Source organism: Bufo gargarizans, chromosome 7, assembly GCF_014858855.1.
Source record: "Bufo gargarizans isolate SCDJY-AF-19 chromosome 7, ASM1485885v1, whole genome shotgun sequence".
Taxonomy (NCBI): domain Eukaryota; kingdom Metazoa; phylum Chordata; class Amphibia; order Anura; family Bufonidae; genus Bufo; species Bufo gargarizans.
In genome coordinates, this window is record NC_058086.1 from 180,156,876 (window position 1) to 180,183,516 (window position 26,641).

At 43.4% G+C, this 26,641-nt stretch overlaps 1 protein-coding gene and 1 pseudogene across 2 annotated transcripts in view; both read left to right on the forward strand.

The window, feature by feature from the left end:
- Positions 1 to 26,641, forward strand: part of PLPPR4 (phospholipid phosphatase related 4) — a 153,678-nt gene that overhangs the window by 98,733 nt on the left and 28,304 nt on the right. For both annotated transcript variants that reach the window (XM_044302266.1, XM_044302267.1), the window contains exon 3: positions 17,972 to 18,101. In XM_044302266.1, coding sequence (XP_044158201.1) covers positions 17,972 to 18,101 — 130 coding nt within the window. The remainder of the gene's footprint in view (positions 1 to 17,971; positions 18,102 to 26,641) is intronic.
- On the forward strand, positions 5,223 to 5,341 carry LOC122944293 (annotated as a pseudogene).

A 26,641-nucleotide genomic window follows, 5' to 3' on the forward strand; every position in this document is an offset into this window, starting at 1 on the left:
TTTCACTCTGTGAGATGAAATCCCTAGTTAGCGAACAGTTCCTCCTTAATCTCTTAAATTGACTAAAAGGGATATTTGTCTTCCATTTTTTAAAATGGAGACTTGAATACTCAAGATAACTATTGCAATCGACCTTTTTAAAGAACGTACGTGTTATAATTTTGTCACCAACAGCATTCATTTCTAAGTCCAAGAATTCAATTCTTGAACGGTCATGTGTCCCGGATAAAGTGATACCCCAATTAGAGGAATTCAAGTATTGAATAAAGCCCATAATGGAATCAGAATCTCCATCCCATATGAAAAACAAGTCATCTATATAACGACGATATAATACAATATTATCCGACCACTGGGTGGACTTATAAATGTACTGATCTTCAAACACTCCCATGAAAAGGTTCGCAAAACTGGGCGCGAAACGCGTACCCATTGCAGTACCTTTGCACTGGAGGTATAGTTGTTCACCAAAAGAAAATGTATTATGTGTCAGGATAAATTGAATGGATTTCAATATAAACGACTTTTGATCAACAGGTACAGAAGAATCTTTACCAAGGAAAGAATCAACACATTTTATTCCCAATTCATGATTGATATTTGAATATAGGGCCGCAACATCAAGGGCTATCCACGAATATGTATCTTTCCATGTGATTCCTTGGAGTGTAGTTATTAAAGAAGTGGAATCTTTCAAATAGGAAGGTAACTGAATTACATATTTCTGTAGCAAGATGTCCACATAGTGGGACAAATTGCAAGTCAGAGAGGATATCCCAGATATGATGGGGCGGCCCGGAGGATTCTGGACATCCTTATGGATTTTGGGTAGATGGTAAAAAAGTGCCATTACTGAGTCTGTTTTCAAAATGTATTCTTGTTCTTTTTTACTCAGTATGTGTTTTGCAGAGTCAATCAGGGTCCTCAGTGCAATCTTATGTTCCCCAGACGGGTCTTTGTCTAGAGGAAGATAATAATCGGTATCCGACAGAATGTGGAGAGCTTCTTTAACGTAGTCATCTCTATTTTGGATGACCACGCCTCCACCCTTGTCGGCATTACGGATGACTATTGAGGTGTTTTCACATAGGCTTTTTACTGCCTTAGATTCTTTGGGACTGAGATTCTGATTCAAAATGGGCCTCTGATGGATGGATCGAAAATCATCCATCACTAGATGGTAAAAAGTATCTATGAAATTCCCCTTGTGGTGGGTCGGATAAAAGGTTGAAGGGGGTTTCAAATTTGTAGAGACATATTGTATTGCTGTTCCCGAAGTGGATGGAGTCTCATTAGTATGTTCAATACTAGGTTTATTTAGACTCTCCAGTAGACTGAAGTGTCTTTTTAATGTTAACTTTCTGACAAAATTATGTAAGTCTAAAAAGAGATCAAAGCCTTTAATGCTTGATGTTGGACAAAATGAAAGGCCTCTTGCTAGAAGTGATGTTTCCTCTTTATTTAATAAATGAGAAGACAAATTGAAGATTTTGATTTCATGATCTGATTTCTCTTTATCTATTTTTAAAATTTTCTTTTTACTTTTGCCTCCCCTACATCCTCTTCTAAGTTTTTTCTTTTTACTGATCTTTTCCCCAGGGGATGAAAAAAGTTTGTGATCGTTACCGTATTCGGGCTTTTCATTATCGGATATATTGTAGTTGGTGTAAGTGCCGTAGGAAGGGACAAAAAAGAAGAAGAAGAAGAGGCGCTCTGATCTACCTGAGGCAACAGGTCGAGCGTCTCTATGAGGTTCGGGCTAACCTCAGAACAAGAATGATTGGGGGACATGTGAATGGAAGTTTGGGTGAAGGAAAGGTCATGGAGCGTGATAATTGAATCCAACTCCAGATCCGTGACAGGAGAAGGTGACGATGGCGGTCGGTGGGGTTTGGAATGGCTGGTTCTACTATTGGGGGAAAAAGAAGTGGGGGGAAGATTAAGGGGTGCACATTTAGAAAGGGTTTCTGAAAGAAACCCTTTCTAAATGTGCACCCCTTAATCTTCCCCCCACTTCTTTTTCCCCCAATAGTAGACCCAGCCATTCCATACCCCACCGACCGCCATCTTCACCTTCTCCTGTCACGGATCTGGAGTTGGATTCAATTATCACGCTCCATGACCTTTCCTTCACCCAAACTTCCATTCACATGTCCCCCAATCATTCTTGTTCTGAGGTTAGCCCGAACCTCATAGAGACGCTCGACCTGTTGCCTCAGGTAGATCAGAGCGCCTCTTCTTCTTCTTCTTTTTTGTCCCTTCCTACGGCACTTACACCAACTACAATATATCCGATAATGAAAAGCCCGAATACGGTAACGATCACAAACTTTTTTCATCCCCTGGGGAAAAGATCAGTAAAAAGAAAAAACTTAGAAGAGGATGTAGGGGAGGCAAAAGTAAAAAGAAAATTTTAAAAATAGATAAAGAGAAATCAGATCATGAAATCAAAATCTTCAATTTGTCTTCTCATTTATTAAATAAAGAGGAAACATCACTTCTAGCAAGAGGCCTTTCATTTTGTCCAACATCAAGCATTAAAGGCTTTGATCTCTTTTTAGACTTACATAATTTTGTCAGAAAGTTAACATTAAAAAGACACTTCAGTCTACTGGAGAGTCTAAATAAACCTAGTATTGAACATACTAATGAGACTCCATCCACTTCGGGAACAGCAATACAATATGTCTCTACAAATTTGAAACCCCCTTCAACCTTTTATCCGACCCACCACAAGGGGAATTTCATAGATACTTTTTACCATCTAGTGATGGATGATTTTCGATCCATCCATCAGAGGCCCATTTTGAATCAGAATCTCAGTCCCAAAGAATCTAAGGCAGTAAAAAGCCTATGTGAAAACACCTCAATAGTCATCCGTAATGCCGACAAGGGTGGAGGCGTGGTCATCCAAAATAGAGATGACTACGTTAAAGAAGCTCTCCACATTCTGTCGGATACCGATTATTATCTTCCTCTAGACAAAGACCCGTCTGGGGAACATAAGATTGCACTGAGGACCCTGATTGACTCTGCAAAACACATACTGAGTAAAAAAGAACAAGAATACATTTTGAAAACAGACTCAGTAATGGCACTTTTTTACCATCTACCCAAAATCCATAAGGATGTCCAGAATCCTCCGGGCCGCCCCATCATATCTGGGATATCCTCTCTGACTTGCAATTTGTCCCACTATGTGGACATCTTGCTACAGAAATATGTAATTCAGTTACCTTCCTATTTGAAAGATTCCACTTCTTTAATAACTACACTCCAAGGAATCACATGGAAAGATACATATTCGTGGATAGCCCTTGATGTTGCGGCCCTATATTCAAATATCAATCATGAATTGGGAATAAAATGTGTTGATTCTTTCCTTGGTAAAGATTCTTCTGTACCTGTTGATCAAAAGTCGTTTATATTGAAATCCATTCAATTTATCCTGACACATAATACATTTTCTTTTGGTGAACAACTATACCTCCAGTGCAAAGGTACTGCAATGGGTACGCGTTTCGCGCCCAGTTTTGCGAACCTTTTCATGGGAGTGTTTGAAGATCAGTACATTTATAAGTCCACCCAGTGGTCGGATAATATTGTATTATATCGTCGTTATATAGACGACTTGTTTTTCATATGGGATGGAGATTCTGATTCCATTATGGGCTTTATTCAATACTTGAATTCCTCTAATTGGGGTATCACTTTATCCGGGACACATGACCGTTCAAGAATTGAATTCTTGGACTTAGAAATGAATGCTGTTGGTGACAAAATTATAACACGTACGTTCTTTAAAAAGGTCGATTGCAATAGTTATCTTGAGTATTCAAGTCTCCATTTTAAAAAATGGAAGACAAATATCCCTTTTAGTCAATTTAAGAGATTAAGGAGGAACTGTTCGCTAACTAGGGATTTCATCTCACAGAGTGAAATCATTCGGAGAAGATTTCAGAAAAAAGGTTATCCTCATAGGGTTATTGAGGCGGCTTTTAATCGAGCCAAGGCTCTTACACAAGAAAATTGCCTATTAGCCAACCAGAAAGATCAGGCAAAGGACAAACAGCAAAATATTAAATGGGGTACCAACTTTATTACTACTTATAGTGGTAATCATAAGGACGTGAGAAATATCCTTTCCAAATATTGGCATATTATTAAAAAAGACCCATACATAGGCAAATCCCTACCAAGCCACCCGCCCCTAACTTTTAGGAGAGCTAAAACCCTAAAAAATTTGTTAGCACCTACTAAATTACGTAAATTCCATCAAAAAGCAACTGGGTCGAACATTAGTTCATTTATACCATCTAGACCAGTGGGCAGTACTAAATGTAGACAATCTAAATGTCTATGTTGCCTTTCTATACGTAACTCTACCTCTTTTCGTAGTAATACTACTGGGGAAATTTTTAATATTAAGCAACCAATGGACTGTGGGTCAAATAATGTGATCTACGTGCTGGAATGCCAATGTGGATTACAGTACGTCGGTCGCACCACACAGACGTTACGGAATAGGTTGAACAAACACCGTTCAAACACTAAGAAGAAATTTATGCAGCACAGTGTATCAAGACATATTGCGGATAAACATCAGGGTCTTTTTTCAAGTATTTTTGTAATACCTATAGAGAAAATTCATGCTGACACCCGGAACATTACACAAACAATCAAAAGACGTGAAATGTTCTGGATCTATAAACTTAATAGCCTGAGCCCCCAGGGTCTTAATGAGGCATTTGAAATCAATCTATAAATTGATGATATATACACCCTGTCATCATTGGAAAGGGAAAATATGAGTAATAGATGTTTGTCTTTTCTCTATTAGATCCAGACCCTTAACTACATTACTGCTGTCTTGAACTTCTTCTTTCTGATAAAATAATAGGGTGACAACCACGCCACCAATTGGTGATGTTTGTCAATCATCAGGTATTTTGGGATAGTGGTGGCATGCGTGTGTACTTTTACCAACTGCACGCATGCACCCACCTGTATCCCCCAAATCCTGCATGACTAATGTCAATTTATTATGTGATTTGATTGGATGACGTCCCAATCACATAAAAATTCTTTTTATATATTTTTAATTCTTAATATTAATATTCTTTTAGTAGAAGGACTTTCTTAATTAGAAACCTAATAAGTGGCTAAAATTATTTAATTCTTTTCTTAAAAGGAGTATCAGATTTTATATTTCCCTTCCTTTATTTATTGGCCATGCCACCCTGGGTACGCCTGATCTCGTCCGATCTCAGAAGCAAAGCAGGGTTGGGCTCGGCCAGTACTTGGATGGGAGACCACCTGGGAAGAGCGGGTGCTGTAGACCTTTATATATATATCAATTTTTCAATTTTTTAAATCTTTTTAAGGTCGTATCATGCCACTTCCTATTTATGTTTAATAACATTGTTTATTTTTCAGGAATCTAGTTATTGTATCTGTAGGGCAACATTATATGTATGTGATCTTCACAATATATGCTTTTCTTTTTCCTCCCCTCCTCTATTTTTGTGAATGTTCTAAATGTTCTTTTTCTGTTGAATCACAGTAGATTTCCAGTGAGAGCGCCCTCTGGTTTATAAAAACGACTCTGATAAGTTTCTACCTGACTATGCGATGTGCGGTTATAGTAATGCAAGTCAGACGGCTCTCTCACCATTCAAGTGTCCCTGTAACTAGGTAACGGCTCTCACATGATCGGATCTTACTCACGTGATGTGAGCCATGTGATACCAGGTTGAGTGACGTGAGCTAGCTTCTTTAGAGAGGACGGCCCCCTCACCACTTTTGTTACCTTGTGACCGAGCAACGGCTCTCACGTGACTGGGATCCGGTCATGTGACACAGGTCCTAGAGTCTTGATAGAACTTTACAATCGCCTTATTTGATTAGAAACCTGTGATGCGTTTGCTATTGCACACCTCATAGGGTCGGCCCCCATATGGGCGTATTGTTTTGAGGTCACTTACAAAACGGACTATTTTCAGTGTGCTTTTCTAGCTTTATATAATACAAATGTGTTTCTAATGTGCACATCGGCGGCTCATTATGAGAGCTTGCAGATATGCACATTATATTTGCCACTGATCATTTAGGCAACACCCTGTGACCCTTTAAGGGCGGTATGTTTGTAAGTATAAATATGTGTAGCCTTGTGCTGTTACTTTGTGCAGCTCTGTGTACCTGATGAAGGAGAGTGATTCCCCGAAACGCGTTGTATCGCTGCAATAAAAAGATTTCTTCTTGATCCTGGTGACTGGCTGACGGTAATTCGCGCCGTGGGACGTGTTTTTGTTCCTTTATATTTGTATGAAGTGTGTGACTTTAGATTACGTGAGTGATTTTCTGTGAGAGCTAAATTATTTGTGTGCATTGCTGAGTGGCTGTGCCTGACCTTATTGTAATATATACCAAGTCAGAGCAGTATAGTCTAGTTTATACACTGTGACTTGCTTTTGCTGCCAGGTTTATTTCATAGCAGCTGAGAGTATTACATTTTTTTTCTCTCTTCCTTCTCCAGGGTGTTGCACAGGTGAGTAATTAATTAGGGTGTGGCTATCAAGTTAAAAAAAACTGTCTTGAGGGCAGCTCAGTCCTTTGAATCCAGAGAAAAAAAGCAGACTGGTTTGAGAGCTGCACTAATACAAGCAACCAAACAACGCGAGTTTGTGAGCGTTCGCGTGTTTGAGTTCCAGTGTGTGTTTGTATTAAGTGTGTGACTTTAGATTACGTGACTTAAGATTCAGGGACTTTAAGAGGGGACTACAGTTAGTTACATTCTTATCTCTGCACTGTATTTTCTTTTTTTCTCTTTTCTTGCATAATCCCCATTTAGTATGTGTTCCATTATTGACAAAGTCCAGTGCACATCTTGTCTACTGTATGCAGTCCTGGAACAGCTGCTTGAGGGTGCATATATTTGTTAAAAATTTGAGCAAATTGCCCATTTGGATTGGTACATTGAGTAACTAACCAGGAGAGTTTCAACACTGAGAAGCGTTGACAATTTGAAAAAGAGCTTGCTGCTCACTGAGCAAGCACTCTATGGGGCAGATGTGGGGGAGGGTGGTAGCGAGGAGGCTCAGGAAAGTGAGGTACCTAGCTGGGTAATAGTTAGATATTAGGGTAGAGGGAAGGGTGCCAAGGAGGTTAGCCCTGATCTGACACAGAAAAAATGCACCAAGCGTATATGCCACTGACTATACTAGCTAGCCATACAAGCAGATATTAAAAGCTGAAACTTTTGCCAATATATTCCTGTCAGGAACATATCGGAGCCCATCATGCACCACGTCACGGTCAGCTTGGCAAGGGTCCTACCACTGCGCTAACTATGGCGTGAACACGGTCTGAAGGTGATGTAATCCAGCTCACAGCCAAGCTTCCACACAACCCCATAGCAGGACAACTAATGCAATGTGAACAAAGCCAGACTGTAAGCCACACCCATATCAGACCATTTGATGGAGGTCACCAGGTGCAAAAGAATGTTTAAATGCCAGGTAAAGGCACATTCAATACATATAAAACAAAATCACAGAAATATAGTGGCAAATATGGGGGAACTGCTCAAACCCCAAACACTGTAGCGTGTTTTTCATTGGGGGAGCAACAAGTTGGCAGATAAGGTGGGGATGTCAGTTCAGGGAGAACACTGCTGTAGCCAGACCGTTCCTCTGCCAGTCATGGGAATGTCAGCTCCAGTAAGCAGGGGACCAGAAGAGCAGGGCAGGCCAGACAGGTGCTGGTAGTGGGAGACTCAATTATTATGGGTACAGATAGGGTGATCTGTAACAAAGACCAGGATCGTCGAACGGTGTGTTGTGTTCCTGGCGCTCGAGTTCGACACATCGCGGATCAGGTTGAAAGATTACTGGGAAGGGCTGGAGAAGATCCAGTGGTCATGTCATGTCATATCAGAATCAATGATAAAGTTAGAGGTAGTTGGAGCATCCTTAAAATGATTTTAGGGATTTAGGTCAAAAGTTAGGGAAAGGACCTCAAAGGTCGTGATTTACGTAATACTACTTGTACCACGAGCCACACAAAAAAAGGCAGTGGGAGATTAGGGAGGTTAACAAGTGTCTCAAGAACTGGTGTAGGAAGGAGGGGTTTGGGTTCCTGGAGAACTGGGCCAACTTCTCTGTCGGCTACAAGCTCTATCGTAGGGAGGGGCTGCACCTCAATGGGGAAGGGGCAGCTGTGTTGGAGGAGAAGATGGCTAGAAGGTTGGAGGAGTGTTTAAACTAGGGGGAGGTTAATTACATTATAGAATGGGAAGATAATGCAGATAGAGACCGGAGTCAAGGTAATTGAACTGGGGGAGGAATGGAAGGAGGGACTAGAACAGTTCAGAAGGACAGGTATAGGGTAAAAAATATACATAAACCTCTTAATTGTATGTATACTAATGCCAGAAGCTTGACTAATAAAACTGGTGAACTGGAATTAGTGATGTATGAGGAGGACTATGACATAGTGGGAATAACTGAGACATGGCTGGATGATAGCTATGACTGGGAAATTAGCATACAGGGTTACAGTCTGTTTAGAAAGGATCGTCAAAACTGGAGAAGAGAATGGGTCTGCCTTTATGTAAAGTCCAGTCTAAAGCCCACAGTCCGAGAAGATATAAGTGAGGGACATGAACATGTGGAGTCACTGTGGGTAGAAATACATGGAGACAAAAACAGTAATAAAATATTAATAGGAGTTTATTATAAACCACCTAATATACCAGAGTCCACAGAATATCTGCTATTAAATGAGATAAACGAGGCAGAAGATCATAATGAGGTGGGTATTATGGGGGACTTCAACTACCCAGATATAGACTGGGAAACTGAAACCTGTATATCTCATAAAGGAAACAGGTTATTGGCAATAACCAAAGACAATTACCTTTCCCAACTGGTTAAGGAACCGACTAGCGGGACGGAAATAGTGGACTTAGTATTAACCAATAGACCTGACAGAACAACAGATGTGCAGGTCGGGGGACACCTGGGAACTATTGACTATAAACTTATAACCTTCCAATTGTCATTCAAAAAAGAGTGTTTCTTCAGGGAGGAACAAAAATACCAAACTTCAAAAAAGCTAAATTTAGCCAACTAGGCCTAACTAACTGGATATTTTTAAAAGCATCCTAAAATCTAATTGTGAGAGGTACATACCTTTATGGGAATAAAAGATTAAGGAAAAAGAAAAAAACTATGTGGACAAATAGAAATGTAAAGAAAGAAGGAAATGACAAAAATAAAGCATTTAAATCACTAAAACAGGAGGGTAGCGAGGAAGCACTGAAAAACTATAAGGAAAAAAATAGAATATGTAAAAAATAAATAGAAAAAGCCAAACTAGAGACCGAGAGATTAATTGCCAAAGAGAGCAAAACTAACCCTAAAATGTTCTTCAGTTATATAAATGGTAAAAAGTATAAATCTGAATGTGTCGGCCCTTTACAGAGTAATGAGGGGGAGTTGTAGAGAGCAATGAGGAGAAAGCAAAGCTATTAAATATTTTTTTCTCCACTGTATTCACTAAGGAAAATAAACGGTCAAATGAAATGCAGAATGTAAAAGTTAATTCCCCATTAAAATTGCCCTGTCTGACCCAGGAAGAAGTATAGTGGTGTCTTAAAAAGATTAAAATGGACAAATCGTCAGGACCAGATGGCATACACCCCTGTATCCTAAGAGAAATAAGTAATGTTATAGCCAGACCCTTATTTCTAATATTTAAAGGGATTCTGTCACCAGTTTTTGACCCCCCACATTCAAAAATATGGTTATGTGCATGGTGCCCTTGTGATTCCTAATGTGGTTTTATAAGCTAAATCTGTAGGCTCATTTAGTTTTAAAAAACGTTTTATCTAACCTGTCATTCATCAGATTAAGGTGCCCAGGAGGACGCTCATGTCTCCAAGATGCCGCCCTCCGCCGCCGCCGTTCGTGCCCAGCTCCTCCTTTGCTTTCTGAAGCGATGTGCCCAGCTCCTCCTTTGCTTTCTGAAGCGATGTGCCCAGCTCCTCCTTTGCAGTCCTGCTCCAACGGTCTTCAATCTGCCCAAGGCGCGGCGTTTCACCTCTCTTGCGCCCAGCCAGCCTCCCCCAACTGCCGCTTTGAAGCGCCGCCTAGCTCATGAATATTCAGTTTGCTGGGCGGCTTCTGCGGTCCCCGCTCTGAAGCGCTGCGCTTAACAGTGCCCGGCGCATGCGCCGGATCTTGTGAAGTCTGGTACAGTAAGCGCCGCCCAGCTCATCAATATTCACTTTGCTGGGCGGCGCTTACTGTCCCCGACTTCACAAGATCCAGCGCATGCGCAGGGCACTGTTCAGAGGGACTGAATACAAATGCACACCACACTTTTCACAATTTTATTTGTTAAAAATGTTTAAAACAATGTATCACTTTCTTTGCACTTTACACATACTTGCTTCTTTGTTTAAGTTTGTGGACGTAAAGTGAAAACATTTGGGAAAAGTTCAAGGGGTATGAAAACTTTTTTAAGGTGCTGTACTGTACGTGCCGCAGATCATCCCTTCTGTCTGGGCAACCTACTACTATCATACGTCCCTATTCAGATTCATTGTTGGTCGGCATTGTGGTTACATGGTAATGCGCTGGTGTGACGCATAAATGATGGATCATCCTAAAAATAAGTTTTGCTCATTTGTGGGGTGATTGGCTGCACCTCAGAGAGTAGGCCTTAAAGGCTATGGACACCTTTGGGTCCAACTATTTTTTATTATCACCCTCTACTCATTTTGGGCAAGAAATCCTTTTTTTTTTCTTTTTAATTGGTGTATAGTAAAACTTTTTATCATTTTTCCCCTACAGCTTTTGCTTCCAGTATTTGTGCAGGCTGTTGCTTTCACTTAGTGAATCAGTCAGAAAGCTCCTCTTGTGGATCCATCTGTAGCCCTTATCTTTAGTTTTCTAACAGCTCATAAAAACTCATTATATCTAAATTCTTAACATTTTGAATTTAGGTTAAAGTGATCCTGTCACCATGAAAATGCAGTGCACTCTATAGGCAGCATGTCACACAGTAGTAAAAGCTGAGCAGATTCTGGTATAGTTTTGTTGGTAAAGATTCTGTAAAGCTTGTCATAGCTCAGTTATTTCTGATTTCAGTTGTACACAGGGGAGGTGTTATTGGTATTGTTTGATAGTATTCTCTGCGTAAGTGTGTATATAGAAATAGCTATCAGTCACTGATAGTTGTACACAGGGAAGTTTTATCAGTGACTGATAGTATTCTCTGTGTAAGTGTGTATACAGAGATAGCTGTCAGTCACTGATAGCTGTGCACAGGGGAGGTGTTATCAGTGATTGATAGTATTCTCTTTGAATGTGTGTATACATGGATAGCTGTCAGTCACTGATAGCTTAATATAGATTGGTCTTATCAGTGATTGATAGCATCCTTTGATAGATAGCTGTCAATCAAGGGGGGGGTTGAGAATTAAATTCAAAAGGAGCAGAGGTTTGACTGTAAAAAATAACAAAACTATATATCAATCTGCTCTGCTCTTCCTGCTCTATAATATGCTGCCTGAGTGCACTGCATTTTCTGGTGACAGGTTTTCTTTAAATAAATGTCTATGACCTGCCAGGAGATCAGTAATAAGAGCTTCAGATCAGGCTTAAAGACGACCTCTCCCCTCTCTTAACTTGTCTGTTTTAGTAGCTATTTGCATTTCCCATCGTATAACAATTCGGGTAAATAATTTGGTATGACTCTGTGTTGTGCTGTTTTTCTCTTGTTCCTGCAAGAAGTTTATGGGTAAAGGTACAGATGGGTGTTACCAGCTGGGGGGGGGGCTGTTTCTGAACATTCTAACACTTGCGGAACTGATTGGACAGCGCTAGACTGTGCAGGGACACATCCTCAACTGGTAACACACATCTGTACCTTTATCCATAAACTTCTAGAAAAATAGAAGAATGGCAAAACATAGACTCATAAGAAGAAATGCTCCAGAATTATTATTTCATGTGGAATATAATTATATCATAAAACAGATGTCAGGAGTGGTGACATGTCCTGTTTAAAGAGCAGCTCTCTGACAGATTCACTGGGAACAGTTCCCAGGGCCATCCACCTAGCCCTGCCCCAGAAGTGGAAGAGATTGAGTGCACCGATGCCCAACCACTTATATTTCAAGATGAGTACATGGGAGGAGCATCGCAGCACGTCTCGGCTTTCGAAAGTGTGCAGACTGACAAGGAGGGCAGGGGTGAAGACTGGGTGGAAGATGATGTGGAGGACAATGAGGTCCTCCACCCCACATGGAATCAGGGTCATGCGAGTGACCTGTGTAGTTCGGAGGAAGAGGCGGTGGTCGCACAGAGCCACCAGCACAGCAGAAGAGGTAACAGGGTGCAAAAGTGGAGCGGCCGTCTCCTAGACAGTATGCCTGCCACTGCCCACCGCAGCAAGGGACCGAGCACACGAAAGCCAGCTCCAAGGAGTTCCCTGGCGTGGCAGTTCTTCAGGCAATGTGCTGACGACAAGACACGAGTGGTTTGCATGCTGTGCAATCAGAGCCTAAAGCAAGGCATAAATGTTCTCAACCTGAGCACAACCTGCATGACCAGGCATCTAAGTGCAAAGCATGAGCTGCAGTAGAGTAGACACCTCAAAAAACAAGATCTCGGGCTCCTCCTGCTTCCTCTTCTGCTGCAGTCTCAGCCTCTTCCACCTGCCACCCCGCAAACAGAGGATCTGCCAGCAACACCACCATCTGGGTCACCAAGTATCTCCACAATGTCCCACGGAAGCGTTCAGCTCTCCATCTCCCAAACACTAGAGCGGAAGAGGAAGTACCCCCTACCCACCCACGATCCCTGGCCCTTAATGCCAGCATTTCAAAATTACTGGCCTTTTAAATGCTGTCATTCCGTCTGGTGGAGACAGAGAGTTTTAAAAGCCTTATGGCGGTGACTGTCCCACAGTACGACGTGCCCAGTCGCCACTATTTTCCAGGTGTGCCATCCCTTCCCTGCACAACCAAGTGGGGGACAAAATCAGGGTGTGCATGCGCAACGCCATCTGTGGCAAGGTGCACCTAACTACGGATATGTGGACCAGTAAGCACGGTCAGGGACGTTATATCTCCATAACAGCACACTGGGTAAATGCAGTGGCGGCTGGGCCTGAGGCGGATAGCAGTTTTGCCGCATGTCCTTGCATCATCGAGGATTGCAGGGCATTTCAGTTTGCCTCCTGTTGCTTCTTCCTCCTACTCCCCTTCCTCATCCTCTACCAGCTCCTCCTCCGGTCAGCGTAACACCTTCACCACCAACTTCAGCACAGCCAGGGGTAAATAATTGCATGCAGTTTTAAAACTTTTCTGTTTGGGGGACAAACCCCACACCGTGCAGGAGCTGTGGACAGGCCTTGAACAACAGACCGATGAGTGGTTGGTGCCAGTGAGCTTCAAGCCCGGCCTGGTGGTGTGCGATAATGGGCAAAATCTCGTAGCAGTTCTGGGACTAGCCGGTTTGACGCACATCCCTTGGTGGTGCAGAGATTCCTTAAAAATTACCCCAATATGTCAGAGCTGCTGCATAGAGTGCAGGCCGCCTGTGCGCGCTTTTGGTGTTCTCACCCTGCTGCTGCTTGCCTGTCAGCGCTGCAGCGTAACTGTGGCCTTCCCACTCACCGCCTCATATGCGACATGCCCACAAGGTGGAACTCAACCTTGCACATGCTGGCCAGACTGTGCGAGCAGTGGAGTTCAGCTGCAGCACGTACTGGTGAGTCACTCTGCGGAACAGCACCACTTCACCACCAATGACTGGGCCTCCATGCGAGACCTGTGTTCCTTGTTGTGCTGTTTCGAGTACTCCACCAACATGGCCAGTGCTGATAACGCTGTTCTCAGCGTTACTATCCCACTTCTATGCCTCCTTGAAAAAACGCTGCTGGCGATGATGGAAGAGTATGTGGCACAGGAGGAGGAGGAAGAAGAGGGATCATTTCATAGGGTTTCCGGCCAGTCATTCACAAGTGGCTCCGAGGGTGGGTTCCTGCACCCACAAACGCCAGGTACAGAATTGTCCAGCAGGGCACAGTTCTGGAGGATGAGGAGGTGGAGGATGAGGAGGAGGAGATGGAGGAGGAGGATCCATGTTCACAGCAGGGTGGCACCCAGACCAGCTCATGGCCATCACTGGTGTGTGGCTGTGGGGATACAGAGGACACAGACAATACACCTCCCACAGAGGACAGTTTTTCGTTGCCTCTGGGCAGCCTGGCACACATGAGCCATTACATGCTGCAGTGTCTCCGCAACGACCGCCGAGTTGCCCACATTCTAACTTGTGCTGATTACTGGGTGGCCATGCTGCTGGATCCCCGTTACAAGGACAACGTACCATCCTTAATACCTTCACTGGAGTGTGATCGGAAGATGCGTAAGTACAAGTGCACGCTGGTAGACGCGCTGCTGGTGGCATTCCCACCTGACAGAGGGAGCGCAGTGGAAGCACAAGGTGAAGGCAGGGAAGGAGGATGAGGTCGCCAACGGAGTTGGGGCACTGCGACCACCTCAGAAGGCAGGGTTAGCATGGCCAAAATGTGGAAAAGCTTTGTCAGCACGCCACAACAACCAGCACCACCAGCTGATATGGAACGTCCTAGCAGGAGGCAGCATTTCACCAACATGGTGGAGCAGTAAGTGTGCACACGCCTGCACGTACTGAATGACAGGTCTGCCCCCTTCAACTTCTGGGTCTCCAAATTTGGCACATGGCCTGAGCTTGCCCTTTATGCCTTGGAGGTGCTGACCTGCCCTGCAGTCAGTGTATTATCTGAACGTGTGTTTAACACAGCAGGGGGCGTTATCACTGACAAGCGCAGCCGCCTGTCCACAGCCAATGTGGACAAGCTCATGTTCATTAAAATGAACCAGGCATGGATCCCACAGGACTTGTCCATACCTTGTTCAGAATAGACATGTATACCGGCCTTAACCAGCCATTGTTATACTACAGCTCAATTGCTCATTCTTGTATTTTGGATATTTCACACTCTTTTGGAGTGTACCCTAATAAATAAAATTAAAAATTTAAACCAAAAACCAATGTTGGCTACCTCGTCCTCCTCCACCTTCACTTCCACCTACACCACTACATCCACCGCCTCCTCAAACTCCTACTCCATATGGACCCCCAGCTCATAAATCAAGTTTTTATTTTTATTTGTACGTATTTTATTTTATGTCATTTCACTAATTTGTCTGTTACATTTTAGGGTGAAATTCACCAAATTTTGGGTGTGATATACCACTGCTATACCTAGTAGACAGGTAAAAAAAATCACTAATTTGTCTGTTACATTTTCGGGTGAAATTCTCAAATTTTTGGGTGTGATATACCACTGCTATACCTAGTAGACAGGTAAAAAAAAATCACAAATTTGTCTGTTACATTTTCGGGTGAAAGTCACCAATTTTTGGGTGTGATATACCACTGCTATACCTAGTAGACAGGTAATATTTCACTAATTTGTCTGTTACATATTTGGGTGAAATTCACCCATTTTTGGGTGTGATATACCCCGGCTGTACCTAGTACACAGGTAAAAACATTTCACTAATTTGTCTGTTACATTTTCGGGTGAAATTCACAAATTTTTGGGTGTGATATACCACTGCTATACCTAGTAGACAGGTTAAAAAAAAAACACTAATTTGTCTGTTACATTCTTGGGTGACATTTGACCATTTTTGCCCTGATTAAATCCCTGCTCTGCATAGGTGATAGGGACCTAAATAAAAAAAAAAAAAATCTGTTACAAGGTGACATTTTGCCAATTTTGCCGTATACAAAACCCCTGCTCTGCATAGGTGACAGGGAATAAAATTTCAAAAATTCTTCTTTAATTGATGCTCGCCACCTCTTTTTATTCAATGCTTAAACTTTAATAACTTGTCCCACATTTGCGCTTCAATAATTTGTCCCACTTTTCCGCTCGATCATATTTAATTTTAAAAAAATAACCTCCCTTGGATGTGGTCTCTCTTTCTCACGCTCCCTCTCCGGTGTGGAACCCTGATTCGCCGATAACCGTGATCAACATGGTAGGCTCAGAAATGAATATCAAAAGTTGATAGAGAAGATATCCAAATGGATTGTGGACGTCAGGTTGACATGCGATCAGGCAGAAGTTAACTAGAATCAACATAGCGGCAGCAGGGCCTATAATTTTTTATTAATCATTCCAATAATAGGGCATATAAGATTCCTGTATTGTTATTTATCGTCACTACCTCCCCAAGTCGGGAGTGGGTAATTGCCGCACGCCCCCTCCTTTCCTTCGATTCTTCTGCTTTAATAACTTTTCCCATATTTCCGCTCGATCAAAATTAAATTTCATCCATTGACCTCCCTTGGATGTGGTCTCTTTCTCACACTCCCTCTCCGGAGTGGAACCCTGATTCGCCGATAACCGTGATCAACATGGTAGGTTTAGAAAAGAACATCGAAAGTTGATAGAGAAGATATCCAAATGGATCGTGGACGTCACGGTGACGTGCGACATGGTGGGGCAGTATGTGTGCACACGCCTACACAAACTGACTGATGGGTCTCTAAATTGGGCACATGGCCTGATCTTACCCTTTACGCCTTGGAGGTGCTGGCCTTCCCTGCAGCTAGTGTATTGTCTGAACGTGTGTTTAGCACAGGATATATTTCCCAATGTTTTGGGGTGTACCCTAATTAAAAAAAATATAAATAAATTTTAAACCAAAAAGCAGTGTAGGCTACCTCCTCCTCCACCGCCGCTTCCACCTCCACCGCCTCCTCAACCGCCTCCTCAACCTTCTACTCCATATGGATCTCGTCCTACTAGATCAAGATTATTATTTTTTATTTTTACGTATTTTATGTTATTTAAAGTCATTTCCCTATCCACTTGCCATGCTCTTAACCACATTTTGATGCCATTTGCAGCCCTCTAGCCCTTTCCATGACATTTTTACAGCCATTTTAGTACTCAAAACTCGAACTTTTTTGTGAAGTTTGGCCGAACCCGTCGAACCTCAACATCCAGGTGTCCGCTCAACTCTAGTTGTCTTGCTTCCTATACTGATGATCTAACTTCGGAAACCGGACAACCCCTTAAAGTCACAATTATAGACACACACAATCTAACTAAACTAGTAACACACAAAAACTGAACATTTAGTGGTGGTAATTGCTGATAACCCTTCTACAAGATCATTAATAAATATATTGAAGAGAATAGGGCCCAATACTGACCCCTGTGGTACCCGACTAGTGACAGTGACCCCTCCAATACTGACCCCTTTGGTACCCGACTAGTGACAGTGACCACTCCAATACTGCCCCCTGTGTTACCCCACTAGTGACCCCTCCAATACTGACCCCTGTGGTACCCCACTAGTGACAGTGACCCAATCTGAGTGTGTACCGTTAATAACCACCCTCTGTTTTCTATCACTGAGACAGTTACTTACCCACATACAGACGTTTTCCCCCAGTCCAAGCATTCTCATTTTATATACTAACTTTTCATGCAGTACAGTGGCGACATCCATTGACTCACCCCGGTCAAGTCTAGAACTTACCTTCTCATAGAAACTGATTAGATTAGTTGAAAAAGAGTAATCCGTCATAAAGCCATTCTGATACAACATTATACGCTTCTGCTTGTGTTTGTCTATGACTGTGATTTAGCCAACAACCAGATCACATTTTAGTACTAATCACTGCAGAAATATCTCTTCCTTGTGAATACAAACAAAAGCTTCTACATCCGTGCAAGGTAACCCAGAACGTTCCATTAATTTACCACTATGGAGATGCATGTTGACATGAGCAGATGATGAAATCTAATTTGTACATATACTATGAAGGCAAGCAAGTAAGAAACATTTCCCTTTTACTCATTATTCTATTTTATGTATTTTGTTTCTTAGATAATGGTGGGTGAAGGTGTTCTGTATTGTTGTCTGTCTAAGAGGAAAAATGGGATCGGAGCAGAAGCGAACATCAATGCTGGCGGATGCAACTTCAACTCGTTTCTAAGAAGAGCAGTCAGGTTTATAGGTATGATTCAATATAATAAATTATTATCTAAAGTCGGTCGATTGGCAGTTTGACCACTCTAAAATGTGGACATCACTAGGCAGAGCCTAGAAGAGCAATAAAAATGTACCTTGTGTTGAGCTTTGTTCATCAGGAGTGGTGTGAATATGAAGTTTAATTCTGCCAGGTTCTGCTCCTCAAGTGCCCAAAGTGGTGCTTCACTGGAATGGCTTTCTGCATTGAGCTGCTTCACATCTCTGCTCTGGGTGGTGGAATGATTTCCTCGTTGGACGCTACAGCTGTCAAAAGAGCAACTCAATGCCGTAAGCACTTCACAGTGAAGCTCCACCTCCTGGGCACTTGAGAGAACAGCACCCTACAGAAAAAAAAACGTTGTGTTTGTACCACTCCTGATTATAAAAGTTCCACAAATGGTACGTTTGGCCTGCTCTTGCTAGTCCCTAGTGCTGTCACCAGCATAACATAGTCAAAACTGCTGACAGATTCTCATATGTCTGTCCTGCATCATCACTCTACAAATAAAGGGGTTCACTGGTATTTTGGAAAACCCCAGTATTAGTAATAATAGCAAATTAATAATAGTTAATAACAAATAGCACAGCTCCCACACTGACAGCTTTATAGTTTCACATCAGTTTTGGTGTGCTAAGTTGGAGCTATAACTTCTGTTATGGGCTAGAAGTTGACTACTACAATCATGTGGGGAGTTACCACTATGGCCCAGTATACAAAGAATTGGAGAAGATACAGGACCATCAGTACAGGAGTGCTAGGGGGATTTGAGAGGTAAGTGTGCCTAGTTGCTATTCTATTTTCCAGAAGGTTAAAAAAAAACACTTCAACTAGTGAGAGTCAACCTATAAAGCCCATACCAACATAATGTTGTCTCTAATTTATCTAAGGGGATGACAAGGCTCAATGTTTATTAGTTTGACTTTCTTTACTGTATTTATTCACATTGTTCACATTGTGCCAACATATTCTGCAGTTCTGTGCTTAGATCGTCACCGTTCACTTCACTTTTTGACATGGGCATGGTACAAATTTATAGAAATTAAATTACCTGTCAGCATGTTTCTTGTAGCATAGGAGGAATCCCATGCAAACATGGGAAGAACATACAAACTCCATGCAAACCCCAGTGCTGCAAGTCATTAGTGCCACTGAGCCATAATGCTGCCCATGGCCATACAATTAAAGATAAAGAGATAAATATGCTTTTTGGGGAATAAAATATATACTTCATACCTAAAGCTTGATGTGAAGATATCCTAAAGCTGGCCATTCAAATTAGATGTATCTCAGCTGAACACACCGCATGGAGGCTACCTACAGATGGCAGATGTTGAAGGTAATAAGGATCAGCAAAGTTGCATTTGAACTGCTTAGTGAAGTGTAGAAACAGCTTCCCCTTTTCCCATTGAGGATACATGCTTTCTTGTCCAAGCAGGCATGTGCATAAGGGGACTGAGAGTGATATCAGTTTGCCAAATGAGTTCAGCTGACAATTATCTTATGTGGCCTGCCTGAAGGCCCCTATACACATTAGGCTACTGTTGGCCAAGCCCTCAATTTTAGGTGGGACTGGTCAACAGTGTAATCTGTATGGGGCCTGCTGACTTTCTCCAGATATCATCAAGATGTATACAGCATTTTGAATTTTGACATCCGTTCCTTTTGTTCTTCCAGGAGCTAAGTTGCCACCAGAGCATCGACTTTCTCCTCTCTTGCCATTAAGGGTGTGCATGTGTATGGAGCAGTCAAAAGCGATAGCTCTCTCCCGAATGAGCATTTGACCGATAGTTATACCATCTCAAACATTGATTGCATATTCTAGAATATGCAACCAATGTCAGATAGGTGCAGGTCCTGCCCTTATCTCCAGAATGGCACCCCCAAAATGAAGGAAAGCACACTGCAAATGTGTGGGTGCTCTCCATTCACTTGTATGACAAGTGAGCATGCTCGGCTGTTTTTGGAAGGCCCATATTGATGAATGGAGATCATACTGGGCATGCGTAGCCACTTCTCCATTCACCTCTATGGGAATTCCCAAAACAACCAAGCCAGCCTTCCACTATTTTCTGAATTTCCATACCATACTGGTGAATGGAGAGTGGCCGCTTTTGTGCAGTGTGCTCTCTTTCACTTTTGGGGGGCCTACTTAGAAGAGGATTTCATTTAGTATAATCATGTTTAAAAAAAATCCACTTAGTTTTCTCACTTTTAATTTTACTACTACCTATCCAAGAGGATGCCTATCCCAAATGTTCACCTTATATGCTTGCCGGTTATTGTCATTAGAGATGAGTTAATCGAAGTTGACAAAGTGGAATTCGATCCACACCCAATCCGAAATTCCTCACGCTTCGTGGTAACGAATCAAATTTTTTCATAAAATGGCTGCTGCACGTGTTAGGACATGGAGCAAGGAACTGTGGGAACGAGGGATCATCCACAATGCCATGCATGCAGCCAATCAGCTGCCAGTCAGCCCTATGATGTCACAGCCCTTGGATTCAAGCATCTTGGATTCAGCCAGTGCACTTAGTGCAGAGAGAAACGTCAGCAGGCGCTAGGGACAGTGGTAGAAAAGACTTTAAAACTTGAATTGTGCTGCATAGAAGTTCAGGGAAAGGATAGGGAGGAATTATTCCACAGTATAGAAGAAGAACAGAGTTCAGTAGGGGAGGTTACAGCCTGGGTAATAGGAACAATCCTATTACACCTTGCTGCACTGACTGCAGATCCAAATTGCCATTATACAGCTCTGTAATTCCAGCAAACCTTTCTTGTTATTGGGGTGCAAGTGTTGTTTGATACAGCCATTAACAGGGTTTATTACAAGGAAATATTTCTAAGTCTTATTTGTCCTTGTGCGGAGCAGTTATATGTTCTAAAGCATTTTTTGGCTTGTATTATTGGGAAAAAAGGGCTTAGTAGCCGTTGTGTGGTGAAGTGAGAAATTTACAGCCCTTTTTGGCCGTGTATTAGTGGCAAAAAAATATATATTATTTGCAGTTCAGCGGTGCAGTTACTGTATATGTTCTAAAGCCTTTTGTGGCGTGTATAAGTGGAAAAAAGTAAGGGTCTATTTGCCTTTCAGCGGTGCAGTTATATGTTCTAAAGCCATTTTTGGCATGTATTAGTGGCAAAAAATATATATATTATTTGCCGATCTGTGGTGCAGTTACTGTATATGTTCTAAAGCCTTTTGTGGTGTGTGTAAGTGAAAAAAGTAAGGGCCTATATGCCGTTCAGCAAAATAATAATATTAGCAAAGACAGGTGCACTATGCGGTCTTTCTAAACCCTCAAACTGATGTTAAAATTGAGAGATTAGCCAACATATCCTACTGTGGAGGACATGTCTGAGCCTGAGCACCGCGCCAAGGATTCTCAAGTAGCTTGGGTACTAACACTCACTTACCGGTGCAGTATGGGCAATACCAGGGACCAATGGGCGAATTACAGGAGCGTAAGGGTCCGACTCACAGACAACTCACCAGTTAACTCCAGCATGTAACCATGCTTGCAATGGGAGGAGGAAGGAGTCTGCAAGTCCCACTCAAGACTGGCTGATAAGGCCCAGGCCTTGCAGGTGCACCTAAATGTAGCCTGTAGATGGAAAACAGGCTCATTTAAATTGGAGTTTATACACCTCCAAGCCTCTCTATATACAAACAAAAAAATGCTGTGGTGTTACACAGGCAGGAAGTGCTCAAACTCATATGCAGTTATGCACATATATACAGGGGAGCAAATCCTGAACTTGTGTCCCGTTGCTAATGGTGATCCCCAGCAAAAATGCATACAGTCGAGGATGCCCGCAGCGGACCACAAGTCCCACAATAAACATCCTACACAAGATGTGATATTGGTTATCACATCCACATAATTGCTATCTTGTGTAGGATGTTTATTGTGGGACTTGTGGTCTGCTGCGGGCATCCTCCACTGTATGCATTTTTGCTGGGGATCGCCATTAGCAACGGGCCACAAGTGCAGGATTTGCTCCCCTGTATATACATGCACAACTGCACATGGGTTTGAACACTTCCTGCCTTTGTAACACCACGTCATTTTTATATTTGTTCCTATTTGCCATTCAGCGGTGCAGTTATTTGTTCTAAAGCTCTTTTTGTCGTGTATTAGTGGAAAAAACATATATATTATTTGCCGTTCAGCGGTGCAGTTAAAGGTTCTAAAGCCCTTTTTGGTGTGTATTAGTGGCACAAAAAAAGTATCTGCCGTTGTGTGGTGAAGTGAGAAAATTGTGTGTCAGAAGGATCCATTTGGCTCCGTTTCGTTAGACGGACAACAAAACGATGCGAGCAGCATTTTGGTGTCCGCCTCCAAAGGGGAATGGAGACGGAACAGAGGCAAATTGATGCATTCTGAGCGGATCCTTTTCCATTCAGAATGCATTAGGGCAAAACTGATCCATTTTGGACCGCTTGTGAGAGCCATGAACGGATCTCACAAACGGAAAGACAAAACACTAGTGTGGAAGTAGCCTTATTTGCCGTTCAGCGGTGCAGTTATATGTTCTAAAGCCCTTTTTGGCGTGTATTAGTGGCAAAAAATATATAAATTGTCTGCCGTTCAGGGGTGCAGTTAGATATTCTAAAGCCTTTTTTGGCGTGCATGAGTGGAAAAAAGTAAGGGCCTACTTGCCGTTCAGCGGTGCAGTTATATGTTCTGAATCCTTTTGTGGCGTGTATAAGTGGAAAAAAGTAAGGGCCTATTTGCAGTTCAGCAGTGCAGTTATATGTTCTAAAGCCTTCTTTGTCGTGTGTATTGCTACTGCCACCACCCTATATAACACCACAATACAGTTTCCCAAGTACAGCTCTGGACATTGTTGCCCCCCTCACACACAACAAAACCCGAAAAATCAACAGAAAACCCTAGCTCACCGACCTTACCAAAAAACTCGGACAAGCTTCCAGGGCTGCTGAGCGGTGATTACACTGTAAGGATCACTTCACCGCATACAAGTAATAGCTCCTCATTTTCAAATCCTCACTCGCTGATGCAAAACAGACCTACTTCTCATCTCTCATGCCTTCCCTGTCCCACAGCCCTAAACAACTTTTTAACACTTTTAACTCCCTTCTCCGTCCCCCAGGGCCTCCACCATGTCATCATCTCAGCTGAGGACTTTGCCACATACTTCAAACAAAAGATAGTCAACATCAGAAAAAGCTTCAGTGCACAGTCCCCACAGACCCTCTACACAACTGCTCGGTCCTCTTCTCCCAAACCCCGCTTCTCCACCATTACAGAAGAAAAACTATCCACTCTACTCTGCAGATCACATCTCACCACCTGTGCACTTGACCCAATCCCATCCCACCTCATCCCTAACCTCACTATAGTGTTTATCCCAGCCCTAACTCATCTTCAACCTATCACTAACCTCTAGTGTCTCCCCCTCTGGTTTTAAACATGCTACCATTACACCTATCCTTAAAAAAGCCTTCACTTGACCCATCATCTTTGTCCAGTTATCACTTCTTCCATATGCCTCAAAGCTACTCCAGCAACATGTCCATTCTGAACTGTCCTTTCCTCTCCTCCTGCTCCCTCTTTGACTGGCTACAATCTGGCTTCTGACCCCACCACTCAACTGAGACTGCCCTCAACAAAGTCACCAATGACCTACTAACAGACAAAACCAAAAAACATTACTCTGTCCTCCTTCTCCTTGACCTGTCCTCTGCCTTTGACACTGTCAACCACTCTCTTCTGTTACAAACTCTCTCATCTCTTGGCATCACTGACCTTGCCCTCTCCTGGATCACATCATACCTTATAGAGCGGACATTTAGCATCTCCCACTCTCACACCACCTCCTCATCTCATTCCCTCTCTGTTGGTGTCCCGCAAGGCTCTGTCCTAGGACCCCTGCTCTTCCTATCTACACTTTCGGCCGGGGACAGCTCATAGAGGCCCATGGCTTTTAAGTATCACTTTTATGCTGATGACACACAAATCTACCTCTCTGGTCCAGACATCACCACCTTACTATCCAGAATCCCACAATTCCTATCTTCCATATCCTCCTTCTTCTCCTCTCACTTTCTAAAACTTAACATGTATAAAACAGAATTCATCATCTTTCCCCCATCTTGCTCAACCCCCCCCCCAGACCCATCTATCACGATCAATGGCTGTACACTCTCCCCGATCAACCAAGTCCGCTGCCCTGGAGTGACCTTGGATTCGGCCGTCTCCTTCCGACTGCACATCCAAGCCCTTTCCACCACCTGTTGCCTCCAACTCAAAAACATCTCCCGCATCCGCGCTCTTCTTTGCTTTGAGTCTGCGAAAATGCTTGTACATGTCCTCATCATCTCCCACCTAGACTACTGTAACATCCTTCTCTGTTGCCTTCCATCTAGCACTCTTGCACCCCTCCAATCTATCCTCAACACTGCTGCTCAACTAATCCACCTCTCACCCTGTTACTCCTCTGCCTCTCCCCACTGACAATCCCTTCACTGGCTCCCCATTGCCCGGCGCATTCACTTCAAAATACTAACAAATACATACATGGCTGTCCACAATCTGTCCCCTCCCTACATTTCTGAGCTACTTTCCCAATACATCCCCACATGCAATCTCCGATCCTCACAAGACTTCCTTCTTTCCTCTCCTCTTATCACCTCTTCCCGCAATCGCCTCCAAGACTCTCACGTACAGTGGAATCCTTCAAAAGAAACCTAAAAAAAAACACCTCTTAGGCCTATAACCAGTGACCCTGCTGCCTCTGTACCACCATGACCAACTTTACCCTCACCTACTGTGTCCTTCTCCCATACCATGTAGACGGCAAGCCCTCACAGGCATGGCCCTCTCTCCTTCTGTTCATCTTGTTCATGCTTAGTGCAATTGTCTGTATTATGTATGTATACCCCTTATCATATGTACAGTGTTATGAAATAAATGACGCTTTAATATTAAATAATAATAAATAATAATATTAGTGGAGAAAAATAAGGGCTTATTAGCCGTTGTGTGGTGAAATGAGAAAGTTACTTTTTATTTATTTATTTTATCTAACAGTATGTCAGACAGAGAAGCGCCAGGCCCTGCACAGGGGAGTAGAAGAGGCCTAAATGTTCCTGGCGCAGGCACAGGTCACAGTAGAGTAAGGGGGCGTAGCAGCAGGAGTCGCAGCGAAAGGCCTGAGCTCCCGGTGTCATCTAGCGGTCGTGTCTTGACCAGCAACCCAGTGGTTCTTGAATGGTTGACTCGGTCATCCACTTCATCCCAAGTGACATCAGACACCCCCAGCCACGAATAGGTGGGTTCATCATACACAACCCTTGGTTGGCATGGTCCGGGAGCAGGCCCTGTGCCCTCACCTGTCTTCAACCTGCCTCTGTCCTTATCTGTTCCCTCAGCCAGACAAGTATTATATGCTGTGGACTCAGCTCCACTATACAACGAGGACGAGCTACTAGAGGACAGTCAGCAGCTACTGGCCAGCCAAGATGGGGAGGAGACATCCGCTGCTTTCTCCAGTAGGCTGGCAAGGAGTGATGAGGAGATTGGCGTGGGAGCAGGTGTTGTGAGCGGTCAGGCTCCTGACCCAGAGACCGTTGAGGAGGACATCGGTGAAGTGCAGACAGTACTCGATGATGATGATGTAGCTGATCGCACTTAGGAGCTGGGTGAATTAGGGGCTTTGTCATTATCGGAAGAAGATGGTAGCAGCTTGCCTGTGAGGCAGCGGCGGAGCCAGCAAGTCACTAGCGTGACCGTGAGTCAGCAGGGTGGCAGCAGTGGGAGGTCAGGAGCCAAACGTGCCCAGGGTAGACCACCCGCTTTGCAGGAGCCTACCTGCCCGGAAAGGGGTTCGCGGAGGCAGTGGCGGTAGCAGTCAGTCAGTGCGGAGTGTTGGGGGTAAAATCACCTACTTGGCAGTGTGGCAGTTTTTTGTTAAGCTGCTGGAGGAGGTGAATTTGTAGAATATGTGGGTAGAAGGTGAAGCGTGGCCAGGGTGCCAATGTTGGCACCACGGCCCTGCATCAACATATGCAGCATCACCATAAAGTGGCCTGGGAGAACCGTGGCTCCAAAATGGTGATCCAACCTGCCGCAGCAACCGCTGCATCACCCAGTGGCACGCACCCGATTTCAGGCAGTCAAGGCTCCACCACCTCAGCTGAAGGGAGATGTCTGTCCTTCCCATCATTGGCTGGTCCTGATGCTCCTGCTCCTCCTCCTACTCTTTGTCAGTCATTCCGTCAGCAATCGATCACCAAAGCGATTGCCAAGAGACAACCGTATGCGTGCACTCATCCAACGGTGCAGAAGCTGGATGTGCTCCTGGCCAAGTTGCTGGTGCTGCAGTCCCTCCCTTTCCAAGTGGTGGACTCTGCACCTTTCAGAGAACTGATGGTTTGTGCCGAGCTGAGGATCTCACAAACGGAAAGACAAAACACTAGTGTGGAAGTAGCCTTATTTGCCGTTCAGCGGTGCAGTTATATGTTCTAAAGCCCTTTTTGGCGTGTATTAGTGGCAAAAAAT